At 37.5% G+C, this 16,012-nt stretch overlaps 1 protein-coding gene across 1 annotated transcript in view; it reads right to left on the reverse strand.

The window, feature by feature from the left end:
• The window catches only part of EIF3H (eukaryotic translation initiation factor 3 subunit H), an 88,856-nt gene that overhangs the window by 17,292 nt on the left and 55,552 nt on the right, over positions 1–16,012 (reverse strand). Inside the window, exon 3 of the mRNA XM_071738239.1 lies at positions 66–233. Coding sequence (XP_071594340.1) covers positions 66–233 — 168 coding nt within the window. The remainder of the gene's footprint in view (positions 1–65; positions 234–16,012) is intronic.

Raw genomic sequence — 16,012 nt, forward strand, 5'->3', positions numbered from 1 at the left:
AATACAAAAATAGTAGTAATAATATTAAGAGGGGAAAAGAATAATAAAGGAAACCTCATACTAACCGTAAATGAGAACTACAGACTCCTCAATTGCGTGCTGGTAACTGAACTGGGAGTCCAGGAGGGCACGAGTGACAAAAGAGCCATAGTATGTGGACTGGTACCAGCCAACGTGAAGATGATCAATGTTTACGTGGCGAAGGCTTCGCATCATTTCCATCTGGTATTGAACTAGATTAAACAAAAAGTACGTTTAAAAAGTAAACTTACACAATCTGGGCTATTTTGAGAGAGAGCTTGAATGAATAAGCTGTATTTTATTTTCATTTTTGCAACTGTGTAGAAGGTTGTTTATTAAGTGCTAGACTATCTTCAGTAAAATCCAGAGCTTTCTCAGAGAATGTGTGGAAGACTAGCCTGAGAAAGCAGACATTTTTCAGCTGCAGTTAATTGCTAAAGTGATTAACAAACTGTTACACATCATTTACAGGATGTATTACCTTGATCATTCATAAAAAAAACCACCTGATATTGGGTTTCATCAAGCAGTAACATTTTACTCTTTAGTAACAAAGAAATATTGTGATTTAAATTGTAATACTGTCTGGAATTTTTCTAATCAAAAGAAGAACTATCTAATGAGTACATGACATAAAAGATAAACTCTATGCCTTTTTTTGCAGCATAAAACAACATTTTCAGTATCAGAGTTAAGAGGACCAGCTGTAGCTGTCAGGTAGTTTAGCACTTATATTCAGTTTTTCAACAGTTTCTTTCTTTTAGATTTACAAAAGTGCACAAATATGCATGTATGTATATATTATAAATTATACATAATACACACACATATTCATATACAGCAAGTTACCTTAGACAATAAAGAACATTTTTGTCAGGCTTTTTAAGCCAACAGCTGTAATGTTTCTTTGTACAAACGCATACATTCAGTTTCATCTAAATGCTTCCTTCAAACAGATTGTCTTGATGGAACAAAATTCTATTCAGGAATGTTTAACATAATCCCATCAAGCAGATCAACACAACTTATCACTTATCAGATCTTTTAAACAGACAGGCACTATGCCTGCCAGTTAAATTTAAGGAAACAGATTTCAGTGTGAATATCAGATGAACCAACACTCATAGCCAACTGATAGAAAATCAAATGCAAGAACACTAAATAATTCTTAAATTATGTCTGCAGCTGCAAAATTTACAAAGATTAAAACAAGACAAATTCGTCTTTTGTTAATTTTTTTTCAAGGTTTCTCCTTGCACATACTAAAATATGATACTCATTATAAAAGAAAGCAACAGAAATGAATTGGAGGACAGAATGTGCTACATTTTCAGGCCCCACTTCATATTCTTTGAAGAGAAAAACAACCAAATCCAACCATATTTTTTAAAGATACGAGTATACATTTTTCAAGATTGGACAAATATTTTTCCAACTTATCACCCTTACAGCACAAACTACATTCTGCAGCCTGCTGGCCCTTTTCATTCAATTGCCATATCTTACTGCCTGTATGTTAAATCTATGTACACATACAGACTTGCAGACTTATTTTGTATATCAGCCTACGGTGGTTCTTGCATTTTATTTCATCATTTCATAATAGAAATTACTTGCAATTTGTGTTTTCTCCAGGACACCACAATAGTAGAGCACCCCAAAACTAAAACAGCAAGAACATCCAGGCTACAATCTGAAATCCCACAATATACTACAATCAGAGAAAAAGTCAGCACCCTTTGTCTCTCTCTAGGCAAATCTAAAGATGCCACTATACACAATAGGACAGCCAGGTAGCAAAATGCATCAAACAGCTATTTTAAAGTCAGCATGAAAACTCTCCCCCTGAAGCAGAGGAACCTGCCAGATAAAAATAAATTTTAATCCTGCTTCCATTGCACAGCTTCCAGAAGTAGTGGCCGGTTTCAAGCATACTCCTAACAGAATAGTCCCAATGCTTTAGTAGGTAGCATCTCAATGTTTCCCACAAAAGCAAAGGTTAAGATCTAGCATATTAGAGACGCTCATTCCCTAAACATAAAAGTTTAGTTGAGATTTTATGGGGTAAGATGTTAAAGTTCTAGATTTTACAATTAAGGACAAAGGATACAGACCACCACCAGAACAAACTAAAAGATTCTTGCTGTGACCACAATTTTGAATTAAAAAACATTACACATTTATTAAATGTAGCTAAAACAACCTATTTTGGTTAAAAGAAGCCCTTCAAAGATACATCTGTGTAAAAAGAAAGTAAGATTTACTTTTGACATGACATGCTACAACATGCTAGAACATGAAATCGTGGCTAGATCTTTTCCAGCCAAATGTAGTCAGGAAAAGGAAAAACTAGAAAGAGAATTTCATAAGGAGCTGAAGGGGATAGAACATTTTTTGAGAATTAATTTAAATGTTCATATTTAGAAGGCTGAGATAGATTGCTCCTTAAAGTGCCAATTCTCTTGTATTTAAAGATGCTGTCCAAGTCGAGGTGGTCATGTAATGATGATCATAGAGATTGCTATGAAATCATGTGGTTGACCCATCTAGATTGTTCCTTAAGAGGTATAATATAAAAAGCAGGAATATCCTAAGAAAAACCAGATCTTTTAAAAACTTGAATACCTGTGTACCATGCTCTTAAAAGTGTTCACCTGAGAAGTATCTGGTAAGTAAGTTCCAGAACAATTTCTTTTCTTAAGCACAGTATAACCAGCAATATGTAACTGAACACAATTGTAAGCAAGATCATCCGGACGAAAAAGGACTTGCTGAAAACCATCCAGATCTCAAGTCAGCAATTCCTTCTCTCATGACTGTTAACAGTTAGATGATAATGAAGGCAATAGCGGAAAAATCTCAAAGAACCAATAAAGCATCAATAGCTAACATCTCTGCCTTGGGAAAACAACTGCAGAAATTAAAACATGATGCAGTCCCACCAGGGAGAAATGGAAACTCTTTTAACCAAACATACATACTTTATAACACGTATTAGTAGCTAGATAGCTCCAACAAGCTGCCAACTTGCACAAATGGATAACAGCCCCCAAGATGCTTTTGTTGATATTGTTACCACTGTTTCTTTACATCTTTTGCCCAATCTATACAACATCATCTTTTTACACAGACATTTAGCACCAACCAGGCAAGAGCTCTCTCCTCCTACAGAGTCCTTCGTCTGCTAGGACTGGGGACAGTCACACACTGCTTCTAATGAGGACTTCACTGCTTCAAGTCATAGTCCTTCCCAAGCCACACCACAAAGCTGCTACTAAAAAGTGCCACGAGATCTGGGAGTGCCCAGAACTGAGGTGAGCAAGGAAAAGGGCAGGAGAACAGGCAAACCAGGATGCTTCCATCCCCCCATTTAAACAGAATATCTATATTTTTAAGCAAATGATTTGTTCAGGAGTGTCCCTGTGACATGGAAAGTCACCAGTCACGCTTGCACTTTTCAGAGTGCTTTTTACATTAAGAACACACAGCCTCTGGCTCCTGAGCACCTTTCTAGGGTAGGTATTTCTTTTAACAGAAGATTCTCTGTTGTGTCATTATTAAAAAGCTCTCCTTGCTCTAAAAGGGCAATTTTTTTTCCTTAGTTTGCAAACAAACTGGTGGGGGAGGGGGGAGGGGAGGAGAGGAAGGGGAGGGAAATAAATGCAGCTAGAAAATGTTACTACAATTTGTTTAAAGCAGAAAAAATGCAAAACTAAACAATTTGAGTATTTCACTTGAATATGACTGACTCCTGTGAACTAGTACTAACAAGATCCCTTGACTGAAAACAGTAAACATTACCACAGCTTTGTGGGCATTTCCCCTCCCCCTGAATTCAATGTTTTAATAAACCTGTTGAAAAAGAATAAAGAAAATACTAAAATAACATGAACATTTTCCCTTTTCTAAAGAGCCCTGGCAACATTAGAAAATTTATCTAGGCTTGAACATACAGGAGCTATATATCCTACCTTACCAATAAGAAAAATACACATACAAAATTACATAATAAACCAGAGACAAGGCCAAGAACTGAAGACTTATGTGATTACTGCTCAACACTAGAACAACTGGGTAATGTTTTTTAAATACCTTAAGAATATCCCTAGTCACTAGCATTATTATTTGAAAACCTAATTTAGGGATAGGTCAAATCAACTTAGGCACTCAAAAAAAAAAAAAGAAAAAAAAAAAGTCCATACGATTATTTTAAAATGGAAACAAATCAACAAATCTAAAGTTTATAACTTGCAAATTCACTTCCTTCTTGAAATAACAGCTTATTTCTAAAACATTTTGGAAACAAGTGTTCTTGTAGGAACCTAATACAAGTTTACTTATCATTAAAACTCTAGTATAACTTTTATTTCTTCATAAACAATTCATTAAATCCAGCTCTCGGGAGGTCACATATCAATGTATGTGTTGATGAAATTCAGTACATAGTTATCATAACTATCAGATGAGATGCATTTCAGCCAAGCCACATTCAGACTCCTGCTAAATATTGTGACCTGAAACCCTGATCAAAGATGGCCTGGAGGCAATACATCTGATGGCACCTCAGATGCTCAAGGACTTAATTTCCAAGCATGTATTTTAAGGCCTTAAAAGTCTGGTTTTAAGAGCTGCAATCAACATGTCTCCTAAAAAGCCAAGCCCCACCAAAGGGGAAGTGCTCTGTACCCAGCAGCATGTGTTTTGTACCCAGCTCTGTACCCAGCATCACGGGTCAAAGCCTGGTTTTATGCTGCTGCTAATCCAGCTCTCTGCTACATACCCTGGGCATAGGCAGCACTGCCAAAGGAAGTAACAACCAACTCTCTGCTACAAACCACTGACATCTGCATAGCCTTCAGCCTTGGTTTCACAATTAAGTGTTTGTCTTGACTCACGTTTCACAAATTTGTCCTTAAACTATGAAGTGCCATAGCAGAAGTTAACACATCTTCATGAGGACAGGTCACTGATTCAGGAACAAGGCCTTTATTGCTTCCTCACCAGCAACAGCCTCCTCAGAGACTCGCAGGAGTATCTGAGGATGAATATTGATTCCCTGTGGAATCTTGGGCACTCAACAAGACAGATGAATTTAAACTTAGGGTTGTCAGTAACAATTATTTACTTAAGACTGGACATACTTTCCATGGGATACAAAAGGCCATCAGAAGAAACAGCATCCAGGCACCGCACTAATGTTTCTCTGAAATTAACTGAAACATGGCAAATTTCAGTTATTCTGGTCAAACAATATTGAAAAGCAGCTAAAATATTCCTTTTATAATACCACTGCTAATGTGGATAGTATTTTTAAGGCAATAACTTGTATCTTTTGAAGTGCTACCATGTGGTAGCATGCATAGTGAACAAGTGCGAGGCGCTACATGGTACTTTTTAGCAGCACAAAAATTTCTGTTTTTTCTATACATATTCAGCTTTGCCAAACCACATGTATGCTTCAGACAGTATCTTCAGTGACTAAAACAAATTAGCAGATGCTAGTTCAAGGAACCAGTGTATGCATTTGAAAAGAAGGAAAACTGATTTATTTAACTTAATTAAGCACAAAGAATTATGGAGACAACATTGATTCGTTTCCCTCCATGCACACACAAAATCTCAATTTATTGTCAAAAAACTACGAATCACAATGACTGAATCTACTGATAACAACTCCAATTGCGGGGATGCAAATATAATTAGTACCTCAACCAACTTGTTATGGTTCAAAAACGCAAATAAAAAGGATGGACAACAAGAAAGAAGAATTCAGTTAATTCCAGCTAAGGCATTGCTTTATTTGAAAAAGCCCTAGATGCTGCTGAAACACATTGCTTAACATTAAGCATGCAACCCATATGCAGGCACATATTTGCAGATTTTTATCTATATCCAAGTCCCTCATACTTCTCCCAAGACAACTGCACAAGCGCAGTAACCCAACAATTCTCCTATTCAGAGAAAAAAAATTAAAAGTAAATATTGCCTTCCTCAGTAATATTCATTTCCTTCTCCGGAATATCAAGTCAGGGCTACAAAACACTACTGTATTTTATGCACTTTTGCTAAACTGGTCTGAAAGCACCTGATCTCCTCAGCTTGGAAGCTAAGCAGACCACAGCCTGTATTGCTGGATGGGAAAAAAATGACCTGAAAGCAGGCAAAAGTCCAGGAGTCACAGTCACTCAAAGGATCACAAAAGCAAAAGCAAGTCAAAAGACCTAATTCAACTCCATTTTAATTGCCAAATCCAAGGATGAAAAAAAAAGGGTAGAACATATTTGTCCAAACTGGATTAATTTTTTCTTGAAGAACTGTTTTTATCTTAGTAAGCTAGCAACTGTGGTGGAAAAACTGCACAACATCTGAAAAGCATGCTTTACAAATCTGCATTTTCCTTGTAGGCTATGGGATAAATTGGAAGCCAATCTGTAGCAATCACCTCCATCTATGCCATCAATACTACTGCTTTTTGAAGACCTAACCCAACTGTCTTCCATTTGTAGAAGCTCATTACAGCAACTGAGGCTTTGCTAGTGTCAATACTTTCTAAAGCAAAAAGTCCTTCATTTTATGGAAAAGAAGAAGAGAATCTCAAGTAACTCTTCATTGTCTATACTCGGTGAACTAACTCATTTTTAATTTTGATCACAAGTCAATGTTCGTTTTACTACAGCACTGTGTGATTTTAATTGTGCTGTAGAGAAAAAGTACGGGACACCCAAAGTAGGTATCACAAGCAGGAGGTGAACAGTGGAAAGTAACAGGAACACAGCAAAATAAAACATGTTTGGAGTGCTTCTGTCTGGAGTAACACACCCAAATGTAAGCATGTTTCTCCAGATTGTGGTTTATTACCAGTTTTTAGACAGCAGCTGTCCAGGCATGGTCTCCACCAGAGCTGTTGACATGAGGCTTGGCAGTGTGGGCAGCAGTGCCTGTCCTGGAGCTGGGAACACGACACCAATGCAGTAGCTGCCCACCACCACCTTGCTGCTTTACAGAGGTGGCTCCAAGGCATTGACCAGCACAAGGACACCTCCTGGCAAAGCAGGGGAAGGTAGGAAAGGGCAGCTCTGTTGTTGGTGGAAATAAGAGGATAAGGAGAAGTCTTCAGGGAAAAGGAGTAAACCAAGGAGCATGAAGATGTGCGTGACGGGACAACGGAATAGCAGCAAGTGGAAGCAAACCACTTCCTGCACATGTGCTGGAACTCACCCAGTATTCTCTGACAGCAAGCTTGGGGCTCTGGTCTAAGCACACAACCACTGAGTTAGGAGCTAATCAAACCAATCAAGTTATTATATTATTTTATTACCACTTGAGCAAGCACTCATACAAGCCTTTGGACAAACTAAATAAATCTCCCTGATCACACAATTCTCTACACACGTCACGATAATGGAAACTTTTTTTTTGTTTTTAAAGGAACACACATAAGCCTCATGAGTACTCCACAGAGGATAGGCAGGACTCATCAAGATAACTTGAAAAATTGTCTTCTATAAGAATAATAACATTATCTTCTGGAAATATTAAAACACTTGAGTATTATAAAAGCATTAGTTAATTCAGAAATCCATCTTAAGCCAGTATCTTGAAATTAAAGTTGAAATCAAGAAATATAATTTCATTATTTTATTGACAAGAAGCAACTGACAGAAGAAAACACAACGTATTTTGAAGGTTTTCTATCATATATTTGGAGTAGTTTTCTTGGCATTTATACAGAAAGCTTCATCTTCCCAGTATCTCATAGACAGGCATCACTTAATCCGCAATCTTCTCCTATACAGCAGTTAAACATTATCCATGTCTAAGCAACCATTTGGCTTACTACACTACTATTTTTATGTTGATTGAAGATGGATTTGCTACAAGAATAAAATCTTTATAAAGAAAAAAAGTTTCAGTCAGCCTATATTCTCCTGACAGCAGTAAATTTTCCTACTAAAAATGCCATTTGAGCAATTTGAGTCTTCTTTCCTTGTAAAAAAGAAGATGCTATCATATTTCCTTGTAAACATCAAATACCTAATGAAAGCATCTAATCTTTGCTATTAGGAATGCATTCCTATGAACTTCAGCACCATGAGGCCTTTATTTACACAATTTTTGTCCAGTGAGTATCATTCTAGCTGATAAAATGCAAAGTAGGATTAAAGCCATGGAAAGGAATCCACATGGTCAAAAAACAACCATATGTTACAATGACCTCAGATGTGACTAAACACCTTATTAAAAAAAAAAAAAAAAGGTTTTCCTTAAGTTTCTTTACTGGACACTGAATTTTGCTTGTTTACTCTTGTGAAGCTACATTAACAGTTAAGCTCTGTCTTTACAAAATATTACCAACATACCTGTCTACCTGCCTTAGTGCTACAAGTTATAAAGTCATTAAGAACACAACAGTACAAAAATGTGTGGTGAAAATCTAATTCCTTTCCTACGTAAACGTCAATCAGACCGATGTGTTTTTATAAAGCTTTATGGTACATAAACTCTCAGAGACATTATTAAATTACCCGGAAAAAATTTGGAAATGTTTAAAGATTAATGAATTACATGGTCATTCTTACTTTTTTAATTTAATACAGATTTTCATATTCAACAATTTGAAAGGGGGACAGATACTGAAATGGAAACGCCTTAGCAACCACTGAACTTTGCAAATCAGTAGTTCCATACATTACACATCACAAGAAAGTCTCACTTTTGTTAATAACTTTTCTGTAAGTGAAGAAGAATGAAGACTTCACATAAGGGGGTTTGAAAAAGAATAAAGACTTCACATATTGACTTGAAAAGCAGAAAAATATTTTTATTTTTCATAAAGCTACAAACTCTTGGTAATTAGTATCATTCTTTGTGTTAGCACTGCAAAAAATTCAAAGAGCAGGGGGAAGATAAGGGACATCTTCAACAGCTTACTTGAAGCCAAAACAACTATCTTGTCTTACCAGCTACCATAAAACAAGTGGTTTTCTGAATGCTTACTATTAAATATCTGCATGTCTCTTTTGAAGAATCTCTTACACTGTTATTAATTTTCAAGCTCAAAAAACGAGGTCCAAACAGTGAAACCCCCAAGCCCCCACAAAATTTTTTTGGACTTGCCTTTAAAATAAATCAGAGCTCATTGCTACAGACTGCTTTTTCAGTTGAAAGTAACTTTAAGTAAGTTGTTTTCTGTGACCACCATCAGCCCATCATGTAGGAATAACACTGTTAAAGATTTGGCAGGGGTAATCAGTCAAGAAATGTTCTAATTTTTGGCAAAACAGAAGAACAAATGGTAAATGCCCCCATAAATACATGACTTTTGAATCAAAATTACACAAGTATCTAGCTTCAAAATGTGTGAAGTGTACTTGGGATGGGTGCTGGGAAGACACATGTCTTCAGCCTCAGGCTTACAGCTTCTTCCATCAAGATCTGTTGGTGCAGAGCATTGCCTCCCCATGTGACAGGAAGGCTTGAAGCTGTTAATATCTATTACTTCTTTAAGGAATCAAAAAGGACCCTCAGGAGCCCCCAAAATTCGTAAATTAGTATTAGTTTTATCTGGCATAGGTGCAGTTACTCACTGATCAAACATCAATAAAATGCTGTATTAACTTCTTTTCAGTAAGAGTAGCACTTAACTCTCAATCCTAATTTAAAGCAGCAAGTAGGAGTTTTGTAGAATACCAAGATGAACACAATGTCACAACACATTTCAATATTACCTCTTACAACAGTCTTGAAAAACCACCTGACACCTCTCCGTAACACATCCCATGGAGTCTTTTAAATGTCCATGACACAAAAAAAGACGGGGACAACCTATCCAACTAACTTAGAGAGCAATGATTAAACTGAAACAAATGTTGTCTTTTTTTTTCCTCCACAATACATTAAAATATTTATAAGGGACAGATGTTACACTAGTATTTTATTGTAGTGTGTTGTTTACCAAGAGTTCTCAATTCTTTCTTAGGATACTTAAGCATTTGTGAAACAGTATGAAGGGAACTGACTGTAGGTGGGCTCAAGAGTAGAAGATCCGGACTAATATTTTCTAGGAAGCTAAAAGAAAAATATTTAATTTTGGAGGAAGAATTACACCACTGGATCAAATCTTATGAAAGTATTTGCCCGAAAGACTCCTAAATTATTGCAATTAGATGACAAAACCTTTCCACATCTCAAGAAAACTTTTTATTAAGTCCTTTCTGCCAATGGCCACAGCACAATCACATCGGAAGCTGCTGACTCTACCAAGAAACAGTAGGTAACCAAAATTCTAATAGAGCTAGTCCTTTCCTGTACATGAAAAAAACCTTTCCTTTGATTCGTAAAGCAAAATAATATTATATAAATGTCAACATGACAGGGTATAGCACTAGCAGGGTATTGGAGGTGCAAAAGGTTATTTTGTGGCCATGGACATTAGCAGGCAGCAAAAGCTTACAGCCCTTATGCATGGCATTTTGAACAGAAAATCATCATCCACAACTGATGGTATCCAAATTTTCAACGCATCTTGTCACATACAGCTAAACAGAATCACAGAATGTTTTAGGTTGGAAGAGACCTCCAAGATCATCCAGACCAAACCTTGACCAACACCATAAGCTAAATATTAAACCATGACCCTTAGGACCAGGTCCAAACACCTTTTAAATCCCTTCAGGGATGGTGACTCCACCACTGTCCTGGGCAGGACATTCCAATGCCTGACAACCCTCTCAGTGAAAATATGTTTTTTAACATCCAGCCTAAACCTCCCCTGGCACAGCTTACATCCATTTCCTCTGGTTAACACTGATGTTGGGAGAAAAATAATGTGTTAAGAATTTTAGAGCTAATCAATGGAGGAAGTATGCTGCACTTCATTAGTTGAAACCTTGTTTTTATGCTGATTTCAACAAAGAAATGTTCAAGAACATCCCTACTACATCACGGTGCTGTCGCCCTGCATTACTGCTGCCACAACAGCCATCGATGAAGAAGCATGTGCAGCATTTAATTAGTGAAACAGTATTAAGGTACCTAACATTTTCAAAGTCTATGGTTTCAGACATATCATTACAGATTTCTGGAGAACTCCAAGATGATGCTGTAACACAGGGCTGGCAGCTCACAACACAGGTGCCATCAAAAGCTGGCAGGGAGAGTTTTGAAAGGCTCACTGGCAGCCTAGGAAAGTAATTTTTTTCCCAGTTTCCACTACCTTATGCTCAATCCTTAATCTGAGGGAGAAAAGAACAATTTAGCATGCCACATTTGAGAAAGGAGGAAGACAGGATGAGACAGGACATTCCCATTCCTTAACACACAGGAATCGACTGAAGTACTTAAACAAGCATTGTTTACTAAATAACATTTCAACTGGCCAGGACAGATCCCTCCCAACTGTGTTGATGCATTAACAGTCTTCAAAACCACTGTTACATGAGGCTTCCAATGTTGCCTTGGACAACCTGAATAGTTAGCTGTTACAGATCCCATTTTCTTCCCAAGAAAATCAGATTTCTCATCACCACTTACTGCTTCTTTATTTTCATTTATGTGGGTGGAGGAACATACATGGGTGGAGGAAGAGGACTGAGGATATACACAACCCCCCTATATCTAAATACACATTTAACCAAGAGTCAAGCTGGATGCCATGGTAAACAATAATGCATATGGCCATACTTTTATATACATGGGAAAAAGGTGGTGTTAGAGCAAGTCCAACAATAAGAGATGCAAAGGCAACTTCTCAACAACAAAAAATACACAGAAGCCTGACAGTATGTCTTTGTTTCCAGTATTACAGAGCTCATCTCTACCCCTCTAATACTCCCCACCCCGTAAAAAAAAAAAAACAACCAAACAAACCACCTTGCGATTTAACACCCCAGCCCAGATAATATAACCTGAGAGTTAGGGAATTCAAACCAAAGTAACTCAAAAGAGAAATCTCCATTTCACTGTGGATTAGTGCTGGGGTTAGGAGCTGTAACACTGCAAGGTATCTACTGAATGGCATTACCATTGCTATTACTTGCTAGAGTTTCTAAAGCCCAGGCTAACACTAGCAAGGCTTGTTGTAAGTGTAACTTCTTCAGTGTGTCCTCAAAGAAACAATTAATTCAGCCCAGCTTCAAAAAAGCCTTTTCCTTAGCACAGCAGGAGGAACAATAAAACAGGAGTAGTTAGATATTTGAGGTGAAAGACAGTCATGCCTTCTCATAAGCAGCCTCTGGTATCTAACAACCTGAGACCATGTACTATGTTCAAATGCAGAAGATACCCAATTATTTAAGCAAAACTAAACCCCTCAAAAGTTTAACAAGATACATTTAGAAAATAAAGCTCATAGCTTTTAGATCAAGCTACCCAAGGCAGAATAAGGGTGAATTCCTTCCTTTTCCAGGGCTTGTAATATCACATGGCAGGATTCTGCAAGCCAAAGCTAATATTTCAGCAACATAGCACTTACAACATTTATATCTAAGTGTGGATTGTTCTTTTAAAATAGCCAAGAACTAAACTCACACCCTGTTTAAATAGGCAGAAAAAAGCACAATGTGCCAAGAAGGAAGTTATAAAAAGTAGGTTTTGCACATGTGAAACAAGTTGGGAAACAGGGGGACAGATCCACTCCAATTCTCTAATGAGTAAGAGAAAAAGTATAGCATAATGTGCAGTGCATCAGAGCTGGAGGCAGGAGGCTGTGGTTCCACTGCTCATTCAGCTGAAGGACTCCCTGATGAGGGTTGGACAAGTCTATTCTTTCCATGCCTGCTTCTTCTCTGAAGATTACAGGCCCCTGGGATAGCATTTACCACTTATTCTGAACACAGCCCAAAACAAAAGAGCCCCCATTTGAGGAAAACATGAATCACTGAATCACTGGGTGATACCTATATTTCACTGACTGCCAAAATGCCTTCATAACTAAATTATATTTACAAACCTAAATTATAGCTGATGAAAAAGACTTCCTCAAGATTAATACTACCCAAACAATTTCCAATAAAAGATGATGAGGCATGCAGAATAACAACATGAAGTCCATCTGGAGGCCAGTCACTAGTGGTGTGCCCCAGGGATCAATACTGGGTCCAGTACTGTTCTGTCCTCTTCATTAATGACCTAAGTGATGGGACAGAGTGCACCCTCAACAAGTTCACAATGTACAAAACTGGGAGGAGTGGTTGATACACCAGAGATTTGTACTGATATCCAGGGGGACTTCAACAGCCTGACAGGAATCTGAAAGTTCAGCAATGGGAAATGCAAAGATCTGCCACTGGGAAAGAACAAACCCAGGCACCAGCACATTCTAGGGCTGACTGGAGGGACAGAAACTCCACAGAAAAGACTCGGAGGGTCCTAGTGGAAGCCAAGTTGACAATGAGCTGGCTCTTCGAGGCAGAGCATTTTCAGTAGGTCGAGGAGAGCTGGTGGGACATACCTGAGGTGCTGTGTCCAGTGCTGGGCTCCTCAGTACAAGAGAGACATGAACTTGGAGAGAGAGTTCAGGGACAGGCCATAAAGATGAATGGGGAGTGAAGGCATCTGTCATTTGAGGAGAGGCTGAGAGAGCTGAGGCTGTTCATCCTAAAGAAAAAGTGGCTCAGGGGGATCTTATCCATGTGCATAAATATTTAAGCAGGGAGAAGCAGGGATATCAAGGAAGAACTAGACTCTTCTCAGTGGTGCCCAAAGACAGGATTAGAGGTAACAGGCACAGGAAATTCAGCTTGAACATAACAGATGATACTTTTTTTTAAAGAAAATTAAAAAGCTGTGAGAATCTACAAACTCCAGATCAGGCTGTCCAGAGAAGCTGCTAAGCCTCCATCCTTGCAGATAATCAAAACCCAAACACACAAGGCATTAAGCAACCTATTCTGTTAACCCTGCTGTTTTGAGCAGGGAGACTGGACCAGAGATCTCTAGACATTCCTTCCATCCTTAGCTATTCAGTGACTCTATGACTGGAAAAGATAGCTAAATAAGTTAGAACATGGTAAACAAAAAAAAAAAAAAAAAAAAAAAACAAAACCAAAACAAACCTTTAATTCAAGTCACACAAAATATTACAGTTTGATTTTTTTTTAAGGGGTCGAGATCCCAAAAGTTCTACTACATACTAAAGAAAAGTTATGGTGATCTAAGTAATCCAAGTTTGGTTTGAGTAAAATACAGGCTTTCAGAAAGAAACCACCATAGTGTGAAATTTCATGAAAGGAGACTTTTTGCTCTTCAAAAGCAGTTATTTTCATTCTGCATTCATCTTTTTGTTAGTCATTGAAAACGTTAAAAGCTATTATGCAGAGGACTATATAGTTCTCAAATGATTCAGCCTAAATACTTTTTCAAATGCAAACAAGTCACTAGTCACAATAGGTACAAAATCTTTGGTTAACAGCCACAGATTATATTTATTTTAGCCACTCTCACTGAATGTCAAAAATGCACCAGAAATGGCTTCAAAAAATTGACATGAATAAGCCAGTCCGAAAATATTTTGTTTCACAAACTGCTTAGATTTGCAACTGCAGTTCAATATGGTAAGCAAACATGAAAATACAAAACTGTCAAAGGACAGAAAGGAAACAAAGCCAGGGACTGAAAAACACTGAACTGCAATGTCAAGAGGACTTGAAAAGAGAGGCCTAGAGAATTAATTTTGTTCAACAGATGGGGAAACACTGCAAAAAAAAAATACAAATTAAAAAAGCATCTTAGTACACTGCCCATAACCTGCTCTGTTTAAAATTGCATTTAAATAAAGAATATTGAGTAATACTGTTGTACTATGAACAGCAAAATCAGTAAATTCTCTTGAATAATATTATAACCAGAATAAAATCTAGATGAGCTTATGAAGAACCTGAAAACAAAGTATTTAGATGTGCCACAGATATGCATACATATCAAAAAACAGTACAAAAAATTAGTTTAGTGAGCTAAACAGTGGCAACTTTGAGGGATCTGGAAAGGTATTATTCAGGAAGAATAAGTTCAATTTCTGTTTATTTAAAATAAATAAACTTCCTAGTTTAATTTATTTTGTGAATCACAATCACAGAATCAGGTGCAAGCAGGAAATACTGCAAACTTTGTCAAAGGTTTTCTCTGCCTCAGAAGAAAGATGTTTATACTGTTCCCAGAGTCTCCAAACAAGTACTTAAAAACTGCACTTTGTGTTTCCAACACCTCCTCCATATTTTATCATGAGAATATACTCAAGGGAACTGAAAAAAAAAAAAAATCCATCCTTCTCTCTGTACAAAGACTGTGAACCACAGCACTGTATGTGAGAGTAAGGTATCCACAAGACACAGAGGTTGTGGTGGGTGTGTGTGAACAAATTCCATAACAATAAAAAGATTTGTTCTATTCTTAGTATGTAATTTCAGCAAGGTTTAGAGTTTAAAACATTTTTTCTACAAATAATCTCTTGACTTTTTACACTTGACAGTTGAGGGGTCTTGAAAACCACGTGCCACTCCTTTGGCAGGTGGAAAAGATTCCACACAAAAAATGGCCTTGGCAGAGTCCTGTGAGCTAGAAACACTTGACAAAGTGACAATTGCACTACCAAAACCTCACCTTGGGAAAGCTGAATCCATAATGATTTCACAAATCAAGACTTCCACCATGGACTCAGCAGAACCAGTCCATGTAAACTACACCATTGCTGCAATGGACAACCCTTCAGTGAGATTTCTAGGGAGCTGGCTATTTGATCACTCTGACACAACTGAAACTTTGCTGGGCCCACTATTGACTTTGAAAGAAGGGGAGCCCAGGCTTTTCTCTGTTCTTTTATCCCCACAAGATCATGTGGCAACGAAAGTCTATCCTAAAGGTATCCTTTCTTAGGCATTACTTTGGAAGCATGAGGAGGAACAGAAACACTACAGCAGCCTTAAAGATACGCCAATTAGCTTTTAAAATAGACCTCAAGATTTTGTTTTGGAGAGCAAATGCTGGTCACACCATG

The sequence above is a fragment of the Heliangelus exortis genome, chromosome 2 (genome assembly GCF_036169615.1).
Source record: "Heliangelus exortis chromosome 2, bHelExo1.hap1, whole genome shotgun sequence".
In the NCBI taxonomy this organism is placed as follows: domain Eukaryota; kingdom Metazoa; phylum Chordata; class Aves; order Apodiformes; family Trochilidae; genus Heliangelus; species Heliangelus exortis.